The sequence below is a fragment of the Leucoraja erinacea genome, chromosome 20 (genome assembly GCF_028641065.1).
Source record: "Leucoraja erinacea ecotype New England chromosome 20, Leri_hhj_1, whole genome shotgun sequence".
Taxonomy (NCBI): domain Eukaryota; kingdom Metazoa; phylum Chordata; class Chondrichthyes; order Rajiformes; family Rajidae; genus Leucoraja; species Leucoraja erinaceus.
The window spans coordinates 17,119,158-17,136,958 of record NC_073396.1 but is presented as its reverse complement, the minus strand read 5'-3'; the positions used below and the strand labels follow the sequence as shown (position 1 = coordinate 17,136,958).

Genomic DNA, 17,801 nt, shown 5'->3' with positions numbered 1-17,801 from the left:
ATGAGGTCTTCTGTGGACAGTGGTCATTGACAAATCCACGCCTGATTCCTGAAGAGTGTTTCTGATCTTTCGGACAGGTGTTTGAGGATTTTTCTTTATTATAGAGAGAATTCTTCTGTAATCAGTTGTGGAGGTCTTCCTTGGCCTGCTAGTCCCTTTGCGATTAGTAAGATCATCAGTTCTCCCTCCTTAATGATGTTCCAAACATTTTTGATTTTTGTAAGCCTAATGTTTGGCTGATGTCTCTAACAGTTTTATTCTTGTTTCTCAGTCTGATAATGCCTTCTTTGACTTTCATTGGCACAACTTTGGGCCTCATGTTGATAAACAGCAATAAAAGTTTCCAAAGGTGATGGATGGAAAGACTGAGTGCTGAGAACTTTCTTATACCTGCATTAAGGGGGCAATTAAACACACCTGAGCAATTACAAATGCCTGTGAAGCCATGTGTCCCACACACAGTGTCCTGAAATGGGATGGACTATGTGTAAACACAGGGGATGAATACTTGTTTGAAGAGCTGAGAACCAGATGTGATGCATAAGGCTTTGGTCTGCTTCGTTCTGTGAAGTTGGTTTGTAGGTCATGTTTTTTACCGGGCATGGGGACTGGGGTAGTGGAAAGGTTTTTTTTGTGTTCTGTGAGTATGAGCTAGCTCATGGTAGTGTTTCTCCTGATAGATTGGGTCGTGAATATTAGATGACAAATAGCTTATGAAGGCTCTCAGGAGTGAGGGTGTACTGTCTTGTTTCAGTGCGTAGATACAGTAGACGTCGGAAGGTCAGCGAGGGCAGAGGGGGGCAACTGGGGAGTGCGGTCGTGGTCTGGGTTCTGCTGCTTTATGGGCATGTTTGGGAAGGGGGGAAGGGGAGGGGGTTTCGCGTGGGTACAAGAGCGTGTCAAAAGTGGCGGCTGCGCGAGTCTTGTCCGTTTGGGCCTGTGGGTGGGCGCCGCCTACGGTACAGCGGGCAAGGAATGGCCCTCATGGGCAGGGGGAATGGGCCAAACAAGCTCGGTGTGTCCTGTGTTTGCAGGGTACACGAGAATTGGAGGGGGCGGGGTTTTTGTGATGACTATCATCTTGTGTGCCGTGGTTACTGGTTGGGGTTCATACTCTGCGGGTCCCAGGCGGGACAGCGTTCGGGGGGCGAGCAGGGTTGTGGGCTTGGCCAAGGCATGTGGCGTATGCAGGAATAAAGAAAAGAAGTAGATAAAGTCACTTTCAGGAGTTGCGGGGAAGAGGAAGAGACGATTCGAACAGAATATGGTAGTAAGATGCAGGGGCCGGTAGGAATCGGTGGTAAAACAAAAGTAGCAAGAGGGCTGCTAGAGGACGAGGCGCGTCCACGGAACTAGAGGAGCAAGCAAGGTTGGGCGGGGATTGGGGAAGAACGGGGAGTGGCTGCGGAACGGAATGAGTCGGATGAAAAGGACCAGAAGGACCATGAGACAGAAGGAACGTGGAGGGGGCCGTTGCGGGTTAGGGGAGGTAACCGGGGGGGATGTGGCGAGCAGGGAGGAGCTGAGGATGGGGGCGAAAGGTTGGAGGTGGTGAGGGGGTGTTTGGGAGGCGAAAGAAACGTAGAAAACAAGGGTGGGGGGGAAAGGAACTAAGGGTTGGGGTAAGCGGGCGTGAAACAAACGTTGCATGGTCGGGCAGGTGGAAAAATAGAGAGAGAGTGCGAGGGTGGCACATATGGTATGTTCTGTTGTGGTTTTTTTTCTGTTTTTAGTCTGGTACCAGCACGGAGGTAAGAGGAGGAGGGTGTTTTTTTTGTTATGAGGTTTGTGGTGGTTTTGTTTTGGTCAGTTCCGGGTGTGTGGCCTGTTCCTTGGTTGGCCTATCTGAGCAAGGGGTAGCTCATATGGAAAGCGGATCAGTTTTTGGTGGGCAAAGGCGCAGAACGGGGCAAGCCAGGTGTTTGAGGGGTGAGCAGCGAGTGGATGGGGGTCGTGCACAAAGAGGAGTTGATGTAGCAGGGCCGGCTGGGCAGTGACGGTTGGGTGGGGTGGCGAACCATGGGTCGGCCGGGAATAGGGAAGTTTGGTGGGTGGGTGGCGGGGGCGCAAAGCCAGAAAAGGCGCTATGCAGGGGGGCGTAGCAAGGACCATATCGGCACGGATTCAGCGGGTGAACGGTGGTCGCCGTCAGCACCAAAGCTGTTGGGTATGGGTGTCGGCGTTCATGTGTTGTGGGCTGGGTGTATGGTGTCTTTTTTTTGTTGCTGTGTACGGCGTTTGGGGGCGGGTGTGGTTTTGGTCGGTGTGTAGTCTGGATGAATCTGTTTTACTTCGTTCCGTTGCGGCTTGAAGGTGTGACCGTTTCACAGGGGTGTAGTGGGTGCACGTTTGTTCAGTCGTTGGTGCGCGACCAAACCAATGGCTTTGCTGTGGGCAATGGGTCGGAGGGTCTCTGTGGTGGGGTGGTCGGCAAGGGATGTGCTATGGAGGGGGGGGCTTTTGGAGTCAGAGCATGTCTGGGAGGTAGTCTCGTGCAGTGACAGAAGCGACATGGAGAGCGTCGTTGTGAGGGTGGTGGGGTGTTGGGGTGTTTTGGGTGTGTTGGTGGTTGTTGTGTTTGTGTGGGCGACTATTTATAGGGGGGTGTCGCTTGTGTGTTGTTAAGGAGAAACGTGCGAACGGGGTGGTTGTTGTATTGTGTTGTTTTGTGAAGCGTGGAAAAGTGATGTCTGCATGAGAGCGGCGGTAGTAGGGAATTTTGATCGGGGGGTGGCGGTCAGGGAAACCGGAGTCGAAAAAAACGGACGAGGATCATTTTGGGGGAGAAGGCGAAACGAAAGGAGGGTGCTAGGCGTGAGGGCCAAGGAGTAAGGGGGAGCGGCACAAACTTGTTTTGTGGGTGCGTGGACGGATGGGTGGTTAAGGGCTGGGATAGGCGGTGGGGCGGCGGAGGATTGAAGCGTGTGTGCGACAGGGGGCGAGCGGACCCGGGGTCAGCCTAATGTCTGAAAATGGCGTCAGGTGGGAGGACAATAGTGCGTCCAGGATTACGGGCCGGCCAACGAAGAACTGATTACTAGGGTGGAGCGTGAGTCATGAAAAAAACTCGCAGGAAATCTGTTGGTGTCATAGGCCACGGGGAGGGGCCGCGCTCTGCGAGCATGACGCGCCTGGGCGTACGTGGTAGCTAACAATTTGTGGGTGGGCGTGCATATAGAACAGGAGGTACGAACTTGGTGTAGCGGTGCGATAAAAACTGGGCATGGGACGGTCTACGGGTGAGGAGGGGGTGGGGGGGGAGCCGGCACTCGTCCGACCGTGGGGGGGGGGGGTAGGTTGGCTCGGCGGTGGTGCGACTGCAGACATGTGGTGATCGAGACACACTTAGGCAGGGGCAGACAGGCATGGAGACTGGAGCAAACGGAGTAAGTCGTGCTCCACGAAGAAGCCGAAGAGAGGGTTCTGTAGGAGGGGTTTGCGGTGAAGGAGTCGAGAGACTCGAGTGTGCCGTGGGGCCGGGCTTCGGGGTGTTGTGTTCAGGATGCGGGTCAGGCAACGGGGGCTGCTTGGCGGTGGGGCAGCGCGTGTGGGACGTAAGAGGGGGCAGGGGGTGTCGACGGTGCTCACAAAGTGAACGTGCGACAGGGATGTGCGGTGAGCCCTAGGGGTGGCCCGCATTTGTGGTGGGCCCAAACAATGTCCGGGGGGCACTGGGCTAAAAACGGATGGTACGCCGGGTGTGCAGGCCACAACAAAAGGCATCGGCGGGGTTCCATAGATCCCGCGCCACGCAAGACAAGACCAGGGAAACGACGCGCGGGGTGGATGACCAGTCGTTGCGCCTCGGTTGGGCCCGCAGCGGGTGTGAGGGCGAGCGGAAAAAAAGAAACACCAGAGAGCCCGCGGCACACCCGGGTGGCACTGTGCCCACCCGCACAGAAACCAAAAGAGAAGGGGCCTTGCGCAGACACCAGGAAAGGCGCCCGCGCACCGGGAGACTGCGGGCCCAGGGACGGGACCAACCGGAAACGGGCGAGCCGGGGGACAGAGCGACACCGGGCTGTAGGAGCGCGAAGCGCAGCACTGGGGAAGCTACGGAAAACAAAAATTGGCTGCAAGCGGTCTGGAATGGGCCCAGGTCATGGGCAAGCAAGGCGCGTGGGGGGCGCAATCGCGGGGGGGGGCGACACCCAGCTGAGGCGGACAGGCGGATTGCTCTCGCCCGCCGCGTGGGGCCAAGCTACGGGAGCAGGTGGCGATGAACGGGGCAGTTGGGCAGGGGCGGCCCACTAAGGTGAGGCTGAAGCAAGGGTTGATGTTAGGAGCACAGGGAGCGCCGACGCGTACCAAGCCCAACGAGGAAGCACGGCTGACCACGCGAGCAGGTGCGGGTGTGGGGCGCCTGGCCGGTGGGGTGGGGCCGGGACGAGGTACGGGGACGCCAAGAGGCGGGGCATCAGGGATTGCTGAGATGGGGGGGGGTTTCGGTTGTGCCTAGGAGTGGGCAGTTTCGGGGGCGCCCCTAGCAGCAATCGGGCTGTCGCGAGTCGGGGGCAACATCCGTGGCACAGCTAGGGCGTGGCAGAGGACCGCGCCGCGGCCAGGGCGCACCAGGGGCGGCTGGCGATCGGGAGGATCCCAAGGGGGGGGCGGAGCACTGCCGCACGTCCGGCAACGCCTAGGGTACTGTGGGTGCGCGGTGGGTCAGTGTAACACTCACCACCACAGCAGCCACGGGACGGCGCAAATGCATAGTTCCAGTGGGGGCCGGTGACGCGGTACGGTGGCCTGATGGAGGCCGCCACCAGTCTGAGAGCGGCCGGCCACGTCACGTCGGCTAGGATAATGCCAGTCGTGAAGTCCGTTAGAGCAAGTGTACGGGCGGGTTGTAATCTTGGTGGAGCCGCCGACCATGAGGGACTCGAAGCAGTACCGGTGAGCAATGTGGACACTATATGGTATGAAGGGACAAAGAGGTGGCGCGTTGTTGAGGGTCCCACAATGAGGGAGCATCACAAGAAACAGGGTGGAGAATCTGCAGCAAAGGCAGGGAAGGTGGGGGGCGGTGAAGAGAGGCCGGAGTCAGGGGGGGAGAACAAGAGTGGGAAGGGCGTTGTCGGCCCATACTCAGCATGCTGACCAAATGCCCATAAGTGTGGAGCGGCCAGGTCAGTGGGTAGGCCCCGGGAAAGAACGTGGCGGGTCGGCCACCTGAAAAATGAGGACAACCCCCTCGGGACCCCCGGGCAGGTTGGCATAACCGCAAATAATCAGGGAGGACTGCGGGGCATGGTCGAACCTAGAGCGCCTGAGAGTTGGTTCATCCTCCGGCCAGGACCGCCAGGGACCTATGCAGAGGTTGTATTTATCTGCTGCATGCCAACACCAATTGGCCAGAGCTTGGGGCGGCATCAAGCCGGCCAAATTTTTAAATGACCTATCATCATCAATATGGTGCTGTGGGCCGAGGGTCCCCCCCCGGGGTGTGAAAAAAAGCGCAAAGGACGGGTGGTGCCGTAGCGTGCGTCTGGGCGAGGGTTTCAACCGTGACGACGCACCTCCCTTAGAGGCTGTCCCAGGGGTCCAGCGTCTCATAGGTGGGGCGAGACACACCCGGATGGGACTGATCCAGACATGGAGGAATCTCTACAGACGAGAAGTATATGGAGAAGCGGGCGGCCTGGTGCAATCGCGAACAACCTGGAGTCTCAATGGCTCTTAAGATGGTGGAAGTTGTGATGGGAACTGGGTCGGGGTAGATCTCACTCGGGGTCTGTCCCGTGTCTCCCCCACTCACCGGAGTCGATACAACACCACAGCACAATTTGTGAGTACAGGGGTTTAATTCCTGCTGAACCATTCATCTCCAGGTACTGTACATGGTTGCGGGCCGCCCGAGCAGTTTGGCCACGAGTCACGACGGGGGGGGCCAGACGAGGGATGTGGGTGGTACTGTCCTGCTTGGCAGCTTGCGGAAAAAGAAGGCAAGCTGTGCCGGAGCATCGCTTAGTGGGGCCTCATTGGTGTGTGTAGGGAAATACTGCTATCGGGTAGCTGTGTGGCTGCCGGTGCGGCTCCGGGTGTCGGGCCGGCGGGGTGGGTCTGGTGGGGTTCGTGGCGCACCACGGGGCAGCGTGTTCGTCGTGCGCGTCGCGTCTGAAGATTCAGCACCCTCCGGGGGGGGGGTGTGGGGCCCGGACGGGCGAACGGACACGCAGAGCCAGGAAGCGAACGTTGTGTGGGGGGGTGTAAGGCGGTACCTCAACCCCTCTCACCCTGCCAAGGTTAGTCTCGGGGACACGTCGCCGCCCCTGGGAAGGGCACGCCGGATTTGTCAAAGTCTGCCACACCCGAAACAAACAAGCGTGGGTTTGCAGACACCGACACGAACGCAAAGAAAGAACGACCATAAATACGTTCGGCCTAGGGAGGAGGGGACCGGGACGGGGAAGTGGAGTCCGTTTGCTCGAATATTTAGTAGTTCATGGTGGTCAGCATGTGTCGAAGGAATGGAGTATGATCTCTACGGTGAGAGGGCGGTGGGGTAAGTTCATTGTCACAAAGGGTGTCACAAAGTCAGATCCGTGTGGCAGTATAGCAGTAGTGCGCTAAGAAAGGGCGGGGGGTCACGTTGTAATTCAAATTTACCAAGGGCACGTGGCCCATGGGTGCGGGGCAGGTGAAAGAATACCCTCAAACCGGGCGTTATTTCTCCGAGGCGGCTGGGAAATGTGATTGTATCGGGCTGGGCCTCAACAAGTCCGCGGGCGATCGGTGCCATAGACACCCACCTGGTAGAAGATGAGGGCGGAGCCCGGAAACTCTGGCCCGCCAGGATTAAAGCCGAGGGCGCGAGGGGTGGGATGGTCCCCGGCGCCGACTCGAAAAAGCCTCCATCGGGTCAACGGAAGCAGTACTCCTCGGGAGCATATTACAATGGAAACACGCAAGGGCATACGTGGCAAGCCAGAAATAGTGCCGATACCGGACGAAGGCCTCTCCCGAGTGTACTGCGGGCCCTCGGTCCAGCAACAGGCGCCGGAATAAATGGTGGGCGGTCCGACCTCAGGAACGCATACGGATCACCATACCTCTGAGGCCGTCTAACGGCGTTACGACTGCAACTCATACCCGGATTGCGCCGACCGAATAACGGACTGGAGTGAGACCACAGCCAACCTGGGGGATGCCCCGGGTGGCTTGCACTCTAGCACCACAGCCGGGAAGGACCGCCCGGTTTACGACCCATAAGGTAATCAAAACCTGAAGGAGTCGAGGAGCAGCGCGGAGGGGAGCTAGCGATGAAAGCCCGCTGCTAATTGGTACAATCCCAACACGTGGCCAGGGAGAGCCGCGAGGTGGGGCAGTATTCATTGTAGAGACTGGTCAGCATGAGAAGCCGGGCCACAAGTGCGGCAAATCGGAAAAAGCACGGGGCGGCACATCGATACAGAGGAAATGGCCAAACCCCGGCAAGTCCCCTTCGTCACCAAGGCCGCGCCACAACACTCACCATCACGTGCTTAGCCGACACCTTAGGACAAGTTAAACCGAGCCATTACCTACAGACCGTCGTATCTGGTAGAAGGTTAGAGGAGTCGGGAGCAACCGAGAAACCCCGAGCACTTGGAAACCGCCGGACCAACCTGTGGGCTCGGGCACTTCAGGCAACCAGCAACGTCGATCATATGCGCCGGCAACGTACACCGCGGGGCGTTTATACAGGTTTTCACACAGGCGACCAATCTTGTTTCTGTAGTACAGACACCCGGCCCAGCATTGATCATTGGCGGGTGCCAGCACGACTAGGGCCTGTCCCAGTGCTGGGATGGAAACTAAACCTCACCATCGAACTGCGGCTTGGACCGATCTTCAGGGACCAGAGGGTAGGTGAGGTCACAAGGGAGCAGTTCGCGGTGGAAGCCCTGCCGGGTGCAGGACACTCCTAGGGGACGATTTGTCCAAGAAGCGGAATGGGCGGGGAAAGAGCCAGATAGTTGAAATCCCGACCGGACGCCTGCCCGCGACAACGGCTCGCGCACAAAAAACTAACAGGGTGTGGAGACAGCTTGGTCTCAGCACAGAGGGGGGCAAGCAGACCAGATCCATGAGGGCTTATCGGTGGCATCAAGGGGGTCCTTTTGTCCAGACCAAGGACGTAGCAGAGACCATCCCGCGAACACCTCCAAGAACGGTTCACTCACAGGCAGTTGCAAGGTGTCCCTAGGCCCTCGAAATACGGGCGACCCACCCTCGGGTACCACTTGGCGAGATGAACAAATGACGCAGCAGGTCCCAAAATTGGGGGGAAGAACGATTTTTTGGGGAGACAAACAGAAGAAGAAAGTGAAGTGCTGTAGCAAATGAAAGAAGAAGGGTGCGCGTGGGAAGGGGAAAAATGTGTTTTGATTGAACGGGGAAAAAATCAAGTGAGCGGTGTCTGGGCGCCTTGCATCCAGAAATGAACATGTGGGGGAGGGGCTGGGTGAAAGAGGGCAAAATGTGCAAGACTGGTGGTGCCGTAAGTAGATTCGTGTAAAAGTCATGATCGCCGCCGAAAGGGTGCAGGGATATGGGGACGTCTGAAGGCAGACCAAAGGTGGACTGCCGATGGAAACTTGAATTTTTTGAGGACGTGTTTCCTAGTGAAAATCATCCTGTATGAGAAGGAAAGACACCAAAGAAAAGGAGGCGCGCTCGAGTAGGCAAAAAGAGGCAGAGTGAAAGGCTCTTAATAAGCTGATGTAAATAAATGTTATAGAAGGGACTGCTTTACGGTGAGTAGAAGAAACTAAGTGGGGCAGGAGGGTTCATGTGGAAAGAAGATCTCATGGGCATGTTGGCACAATGGTGAGTATTCGTATGGCAGTCACGGGTGGCTGATTAAATTGATGTGATTAAGGTACGGCAAGGATCAGCAAGGGGTGTTGGTAAGGGACAAAGGATGAAGCCTGTCCCTTGTAGTGCGGGCCAGATTTTTAAAGGAAAGAACCATGCCTCATAGCGAGCAACGGCCCTTTTACGAGGATGACATTATGCTGCAGACAATGACTCATAGAACATAAAACATTGAACTTGTGCAGCACAAAACACACCCCTTAGTGCACCATGTCGACTCTGCCAATAATGCCAATCCAACTGATCCCATCTGCCTACACCTTTTGGTATCCTTCCATTTCTTGCATGATCATGTATCTAAATGCCACTTCAATACTGCTATCACATTTGCTTCTAGCACTTCCCCTGGCAGTGTGGTTTCTGGCATCTACCACTTTTTGTATTTAAAAACAACTTGCCTTGCAATGTTCCTTTAAATTTCCCCCTTCTCACCTTAAACCTCTTTAACTCTGGTGAAAAACAATTGACTACCCTATCTATGCCTCTCATCATTTAAACTTTGCCTTTTTGTTGGCTAGGCTGAACCGAACTTGTTCCAAATCTTTTATGCGCCATTCCTCAACTATTTCTGTGTGATATTGATGATTGTATATGTGCTGCTTTCTGCACGTTTACCTGCAGAGCTCGCCAATTTTATTGCCCTTCACTGTTGACTTCCACCCTGCTCCCAAATTCACTTTGTCCATTTCTGACACCTTTCCTTCTTTTGTGGATCTTTGTCTTCATCTCAGTAGATAAACTATGACTACTGGCATTCGCTATAAACCCACTAACTCTGACAGCTATCTTCTCTACATCTTCGCCAACCTGGTCTCTCAGTTTCTTTGTCCCTGCCGCATCCGTTCTCAAGATGAAGTTTTCCATTCCAGGACATCTGAAATGTACTCCTCGTTCGGGAAACATAACACCCCCCTATTTAGATTAAAGGTGGTCTCACTCGCATATTTTCAATTTCCTGGACTTGCTTTCACCCCTCTCTCTGCTTTCACTCCTCTCTCCCCAGAAAGAAGAGATACGAATTCCTTGGATCCCATCTTCTATCCTATCATTTTCTAGATCAGCACATGATTTGGCATATCTGCCATCTGCAATCGGATCTTATGACCAGTCACATCTAACCCACCCATTTTACTCCTTGCCGCAAGGGCTATTCTTTCTGTGACCTTGTTTGCTCATCCCTCCCCACCCATACCCCCTGCCCTCTGGCACATTCCCTGCAACCAAGGAAGATGTAACACTTGTCCCTACACTTCCTTCCTTACCACCATCCTGAGACCAAACAACCTTTCTACGTTGGACAAAGATTCAAAGATTCATCCCTTCAACATCGTATATGCAATCAATGTTCTTGATGTGGCCTCCTTGATATTGATAAGATCAAATGTAGACTACGTGATTGTTTTGTGAAGCACATGCATTCTGTCAGCAATGGAGCTACTGGGTTCATGCCATTTTAACTCCCCATTCCCACACTTATCTGTCTATCCATGACTTTCGTCACGGCAGACTGAAGGTGTCTTGACCTGAAACATCACCCATTTCTTCTCTCTTGAGAGATGCTGCCTGACCTGCTGAGTTACTCCAGCATTTTGTGTCTATCCATTTGCCCATTGTCCCTCCCTTATCTGATCCCATTAATCACCTTCCTTGCTTATCAGATTCCAGTATCTGCGGCCCCTTTTGTCCTCACTTATCACCTTTCAGCCTTTTCCACGATCTCCATTCCCACCCCCCTCTCAACTGGTATCTGTTCTATTTTTTCCGTCCATTTTTCTCTCTCCTCTGTACCCTCTCCAAAGCTTCCACATCCTTCCTGTAATTGGGCAACCAGAACTCCGCACAGTAACTCAAAATCCTATAGAGCTGCATCATGACATCCTGACTCTTATACTCAATGCCTTGCCCTATGAAAGCAAGCATACCAAATGCCTTCTTTACCACTCTATCTATTTGTGTTATCACTTTCAGGGAGATATGAACTAAGATATCTCTGTACATCAATGCTGGGTCATGTCATTCATTGTATACTTCCCCCTTGCAGTAGACCGCTCACACTGCAACATCTAACGCCTGGTCGGATTAAACTTTATCAGCCATTTCTAGCCGATCTATATCCCACTGTATACTTTGACAGCTTTCCTCACAGACCGCGACCCCAGCAATCTTGTTTACATCTGCAAACTTGGTCTGAAGAAGGGTTTCGGCCTGAAACGTTGCCTTTTCCTTCGCTCCATAGATGCTGCTGCACCCGCTGAGTTTCCCCAGCACTTTTGTCTACCTTCGATTTACCAGCATCTGCAGTTCCTTCTTAAACAAATTCCTAACTAACCTGTCTACTTTCAGCTCATTTATATCACGAATGGCAGTAGTCCCAGCACAGATCCTTGTGGAACTCCACTGGTCACTGACTTCCAGCCAGAATATTGTTCTTCCACCACAACCCTCTGACTTTTATCAGTAAGCCTGTTCTGAATCCATTCAACTAAGTCATTATTAATCCCCTGCATCTTAATCTTCTGGATCACCTACCATGGGGGAACTTATCAAATGCCATGCTAAATTCCACTTAGCCAACAACCACCGCCCCGCCTAATGACCTTTCAATAGTCAATAGTCTATTTATTTGTCATTTGGACCCCTGGAGGTCCAAATGAAATGCCGTTTCTGCAGCCATACATTACACACAAATAGACCCCAGACACAACACAATTACATTTTACATAAACATCCATCACATAGCTGTGATGGAAGGCCAAAAAAACTTATCTCTCCACTGCACTCTCCCCCCCCCCCCCCGATGTCAGAGTCAAAGTCAAAGATGGCGATTGTCCCGCGGCCATTAAAGCCACGCCGGGTGGTGCGAGGTCGCACACCCCTTGGTGTTAGAGCCCCCAGCGTGCACTCGCACAGTCCCGCGGCCATTCCAAGCCGCGCGGGGCAGTGGTGCTAGGCCCCGCTCCAGGAGCTCTTCGACCCCGCAACTCGGGCGGGAGAAGTCGCCGTTGCAGGAGCCCCGAAAAGCGGTCTCCCTCCAGGGAGCCGCGGGCTCCCGGTGCCGCCGTCCGCAGACCCGCAGCTTTAGCAAACCCGCTCCGGTCTCGCCAGAGTCCCCGGCTTCTTGAAAAGGTTGGGTCTCCAGTGCAGGGAGAGATTTAAAAGTTTCCCCCCCCCCTCCCACCCCAACACACACACCCCAACATTAACAAAAACTTTCAGGCTGCAACAGAGAGTTGGACAGGCTAGGTGCAGGAAGAATGTTCCCGATGTTGGAAACTCTGAGAATAACCACAGAGGGTAGTTGAGGCCAGTTCATTGGCTATATTTAAGAGGGAGTTAGATGTGGCCCTTGTGGCTAAGGGGATCAGAGGGTATGGAGAGAAGGCAGGTACGGGATACTGAGTTGGATGATCAGCCATGATCATATTGAATGGCGGTGCAGGACTCGAAGGGCCGAATGGCCTACTCCTGCACCTAATTTCTATGTTTCTATGTCACCTTCTCAAAAAACTTGATCAAGTTGATAAGGCACAACTGGCTGTGTACTAAGCCATGCTGACTGTCCCTAGTTACCCCATAGTCTTCCAATGTAGAATGTTGGCAAAAGAGCCTAAAAAATCGTAAGGAAAGATGTATTTATTCAGGGAATAATTAGGATTTGGAATGCACTATTTTGATAGCAGTGGAGGTACATTCAGTTACAGTGCACAAAATATCAGAAGAGAGAATTTGCATGTTCTATATGGAGGGTATAGTGGGAAAAGCAGGATTATTCTTGTGCTAGTGAAATGCATCTCGCACTTCCAGGATTTTTTTAAATCTCTAGATGCCCTAATTCATCTCACTCATTTATGCGGCTCCAGTTATAAATGGAGCCGCATAAATGTTATGATCAACATAACTTGAGTTATGATTAGTTATGATCAACAAGCTTTCACCAGCCTCTCTAAAATGGCATCAGCAACATTTGTGATACCTTGATAATCTCATTTTGCATGTGATCATGGACATTTCTTTTGTTCCTGCCACCCCACTTTGCAACTTAAATCACACTTGTTTTCTCACATTTTTTTGTTTCAATAGGAGAATTAAATTATATCAAAAATATTCATTTTTCTCACTTTTATAATTAGATTTTGGAGACCTGTGTTAAGAACTGTGGTCATCGTTTCCATGTTCTCGTAGCTAGCCGGGACTTCATTGATGGCATTTTGGTCAAAATTGTCTTACCCAAGAATAATCCGCCAGCTATTGTACAGGATAAAGTGCTTGGACTGATACAGGTGAGTTTTTTTTTGTTTTTTTTTACTTTTGCTGCTTTGAAAAAGTTAACTTAGCTTTCTTTATCCCAAAATGTTACATTTGTTCTAAAGCAGGGACATACAAAGCGAGTGGGGTCAAATTTAGCCCACAGCCCAAGGAGTTTTAGATAATTAATGTTTTTTCTCTGCAATCTTCGACCATTGCAAAGAATGGTGGATATTTTCAACCTCTCACTTCTGAGGTCTGAGGTTCTGCACCTGCTTTAAGAGGGCATCAATAATATCGTTGCCCAAGAAGAGTAAGGTGACGTGCCTCAATGACTATCAACCAGTGGCACTAATGTCTGTGGTGATGAAGTGCTTTGAGAGGTTGGTTATGGTGCACATCAACTCCTACCTCGACAAGAACCTTGACCCACTATAGTTTGCATACTGCCACAACAGGTCAACAGAGGATGCAAATTCACTGGCTCTACACTCCATTGGACCACTTGGACAATAAAAACACTTACGTCAGGCTGTTGTTTATAGACTACAGCTCGGCGTTCAATACCATCATCCCTTCCAAGCTGGTTACCAAGCTCATGGAACTGGGCCTCTGTGCATCCCTCTGCAATTGGATACTCGACTTCCTCATCCACAGACCATAAGTCTGTTAGAATTGGAGGAACCACCTCATCCTCAGTAACAATTAGTACGGGAGCACCTAAAGGCTGCGTGCTCAGCTCCCTGCTTTATTCACTCTATACCCATGACTGCATAGCCGGACATAATGCAAACTCCATCATCAAGTTCGCCAACGACTCCGCTGTGGATGGACGAATCACAGATGGGGACGAGTCAGAGTATAGAAGTGAGATCGCCTGACTGACCAAATGGTGCCAGCACAACAACCGGGCTCTTAACATTGCTGCAAGTAAGAATTTCATTGTCCCATCCGGCCCGTATGACAATAAAACACTCTTCACTCTTGAATATACTTTTTATATTTTTAAAGTGAAGCAGTACAGAGGATTGCTGGCAACAGCTCTGGTTCAGGTAGGTGGTGGGGGGATGACGGCCTTCAAGTAATGGTTATGTGACCATTGCTGTTCTTGTGGGTTTCATATGGATTGGAAATTTTGCATAAATATGTTAAATATGCATTCTGTTAACTTGACATCACTATGCATGGTCATTGACCTCTATCTGATCGTTTGGTAATGTGTAGACACCTTCGTCCCAACAGTTTAAAAAAAACTCTCCTTGTCCGTATTGTTGGGCAGCATAGTACAAAGCATGTGCAAATCACAACTAGCATAAAGAACATGAAGATACATTTGTTATTTTGCTCTTGCATTCAACTTAAGATAATAACTAGAGAGCAAACAGCCATCGCTGAGATAATTAGTTTTAAAGGAACATATTAGGCCTAAACTTTGCTATCCCTCTAGGGGAACTGTTTGTGGAGGTGAAAACAGATCAATGGTTTCAAACAAATTGCATTTCAGAACCCATATTTATAAATACAATCGCAAACATGGCATGTTTTAAACATGGTTCATCAGTGAACATATTCATTTGTCTCTTCAATGAGTACGATGAAAATTGTGAATAGCCACAGTGGTATTTCATGAGCTAGATGCAGGATTAGTGACTTTGTCAGTAAATATGCAATATACTGTTTGTATCTTCTGAAGGTGATTATCTTCCTACCCAATCCCCCAAATGCATGCACAGGCTAACCAAACCACTTCATTATCTAGGCGTCAGACTGGTAAATTATGGAGTGAAAGTGTGTTGTGCTGTTTAAAATTGACTGCACGTAAATTTGATGTTGGTCAGAGTGGAAAACCCACACCCAGCAGCTTCGTTAGCTTTATATTTCTGAGCACTGAGCCATAAATACTTAACAAGTTAAATGCACTACTGTGGATATTCATGTTCACAAAGGCAGACTGGGCTGCATATAATACAGGGGCTGTCCTGTTCTGCTCTCTGGAATTCCCAGGCAACTTAAAAGTAGTAGAGAACTGTGACGTCATTTTAAGATAATGAACAGCAACATTTTTTAAACTTTCCACATATATCAGCAATGGTCTGTTGTATTGTTTTCATTCCCAGGCTTGGGCAGATGCTTTCAGAAGCAGTCCAGATCTGACTGGCGTTGTTCATATTTATGAAGAATTGAAGAGAAAAGGGATGGAATTCCCTATGGCAGAATTGGATGCACTATCTCCAATACACACACCTGGGAGAGTAAGTATTAAGATGAACTTACCCAGCTAATTCACCATGCCCAGGAATCTTTGTAAACTGGTTAGGTCTGTGCGAACCAGCAGTTCGTTGATGGCAATGGTCTTGGAAGGATCAGGTTTGAGTCCATCCCTAGTAAAAACGTGTCCCACATACTTCACTTCCCTGACACGAAATCTGCATTTTAGGGGGTTGAGCTTGAGATTAATGTCCTTGGCACGATCCCATACTTTCTTTCAATTGGCAGTGTTCTGACATGTCGCGGTCAGCAACGAGGATGTCGTCGACAATAATGGCACAAGGGTGTCCTGCGAACAGCTATTCCATCGTGCGCTGGAAAACCTCACTGGCCTAGTTGATGAAAAAGGGCATTCACAGAAACTTGTAGCGGCCAAAAAGTGTGCTAAAAATGGTTAGTTCAGATGATTAGTGGTCTAACAGGATTTGCCAGAATGAACTTTTGGCATCTAAAACAGAGAACACAGTCGCTTTGCCCAAGTGTGCTGCTACCTCTTCTACTTGTGCGCATTGGATAATGCGGGCACTAGATCGTAGTATTCAGATCTCGGGTTGATACAGATTCGTATTTAGTCTTTGTTTTTCTTGGTGGCCACTACCATGGTTGAGACCCAGTCCGACGGGTCATTAACTGCAGCGATGACACCTAGGGATTCCATTCTTTGAAGTTCGTTCTGTGCGCGATCACGCATGGCATGCGGGATTCTATGAGGGGCTTGAACAACGGGCATTATGTCAGGATCAGTTACAATAGAATACTTGTTTGCCAAGTTTGTTATCAAAGAGTTCCTTGTACTGAGAGAGAATCTGTTCAGTAGTATCTTGGGCAGGGGAAAGTTAATGCACCTCTTCTGCAAAGCTTACCAATCCCAGATCCTGACAGGCATCAATACCGAGTAAAGTTCTGGTCTCCAATTGGAGGTTCAAATCCCACTTCTGACACCATGTAGAACTACTAACACATACTCCAAGTAAAGATCCAACAAGTTTATTGGCATATAATAAAGTTACACAGCATGTTGACATCACTGTAACTGCATTTCAACTGACAGCTGGTGTCTGTAAACTTTAGTATTAAATGCTGACCATATGGTAAAACCCAGACTAGATTATAGATCCGAGTGGTGTGTAACATATGTGTGTTAGTATTGGTGAGCATATAGGTAGAGCAGATCTACAACTTCTGACTTTGGTTGAGTCAGAGATGAGTGGGCAACTACAGGTAAGCAACGTTTGACTTTCCATGCAGCTTGCATGTTGAAAAGGTTGTAATGACTGGCAGTTACAGAGGTGTTCAGCCATTTCTTGACATCACCAAGAAAGAACTAAATTGAGTAAAGACTGGCTTTTTGTTAGGAACCTTGACAGAAGCTGAGATGAACTATCCATCCAGTGTTGCTCACAGTGTTCCTCTTTTCTGATTAATACACTGCTTGATCGTAATAGTGGAGCGAATGCTACCAGCACCTGAGATTACAGTAAGTAACCCACAGCGTTTCCTAGAAGTCAAATTTTGAATTGGAAAGGTGTGACTGATCAGAGACAGCCAGCATAACTTTGTCAAGAGCAGATCTTTGATTGACCAATCTGCTGTATTGTTTGAGGAGGTGACAAGATACATTGATGAGGGTAGAGCAGTAAATGGGATTTCAGTGAGGCCTGAAAGATGTAACATGGGAGACTAGTCCAAACAGTTAGGGCCCAAGAGATCCAGGGCAGGTTGGCAAGTTGGATGCAAAATTACATTGGCATTCGGATTCAAAGGTTTTATGGTGGAAGGTGCTTTGTGAATGATCATGTTCCATAGACATCGCTGCTGGGACCGTTTGAAATTTATACAAATGATTTGCACATGGATGTCGGAGGCATGTTTAATAAGTTCACAGACGACCAGAAGATTGCTAGAGTTATTGACAGTGTGGAGGGTAGTTTTATGCTACATAGTGAAGTTGACCAGTTGGTCAAATAGGCTGAGAAATGGTGGATAAGGAAGTAAGACATTTTTATAGGGGGACTGTCGAGAGCACATTGACCTACGGCATCACTTCCTGGTTCGGGAGCTGCAAGGCGTACGAACGGCACCAACTAGACAGGATAGTGAAGACCGCCAGCAGGATTATTGGTGCTCCACTCCCCTTCCTGCTGGACATATACAGGAAGAGATGTATCAGCAGAGCCATCTCCATCATCAAAGACCCTTACCACCCATCGCATGACATTTTCTCCATCCTGCCATCTGGGAAGAGGTACAGGAGCATTAGCTGCAAAACCAGTAGGATGCTCCTCAGCTTCTTCCCACAGGCTATAAGACTGCTAAATGGACTTTGCCCCCTGCCAAGTATCGCGCACAAACCCCCACACTGCAGCAGAGCCACTGTTGTGCCGCTGCCGGTCGGAACGCCTGTTGAATGTTTAGTAGAGTGTTAAATT

The 17,801-nt window shown here is 50.6% G+C and overlaps 1 protein-coding gene across 1 annotated transcript in view; it reads left to right on the top strand.

Moving 5' to 3' along the window:
• Positions 1–7,352: 7,352 nt before the first annotated feature.
• The window catches only part of tom1l2 (target of myb1 like 2 membrane trafficking protein), a 30,348-nt gene continuing 19,899 nt past the window's right edge, over positions 7,353–17,801 (top strand). The window contains exons 1-3 of the mRNA XM_055651906.1: positions 7,353–7,847; positions 12,990–13,139; positions 15,222–15,356. Of these exons, the coding sequence (XP_055507881.1) occupies positions 7,353–7,847; positions 12,990–13,139; positions 15,222–15,356 (780 nt within the window). The remainder of the gene's footprint in view (positions 7,848–12,989; positions 13,140–15,221; positions 15,357–17,801) is intronic.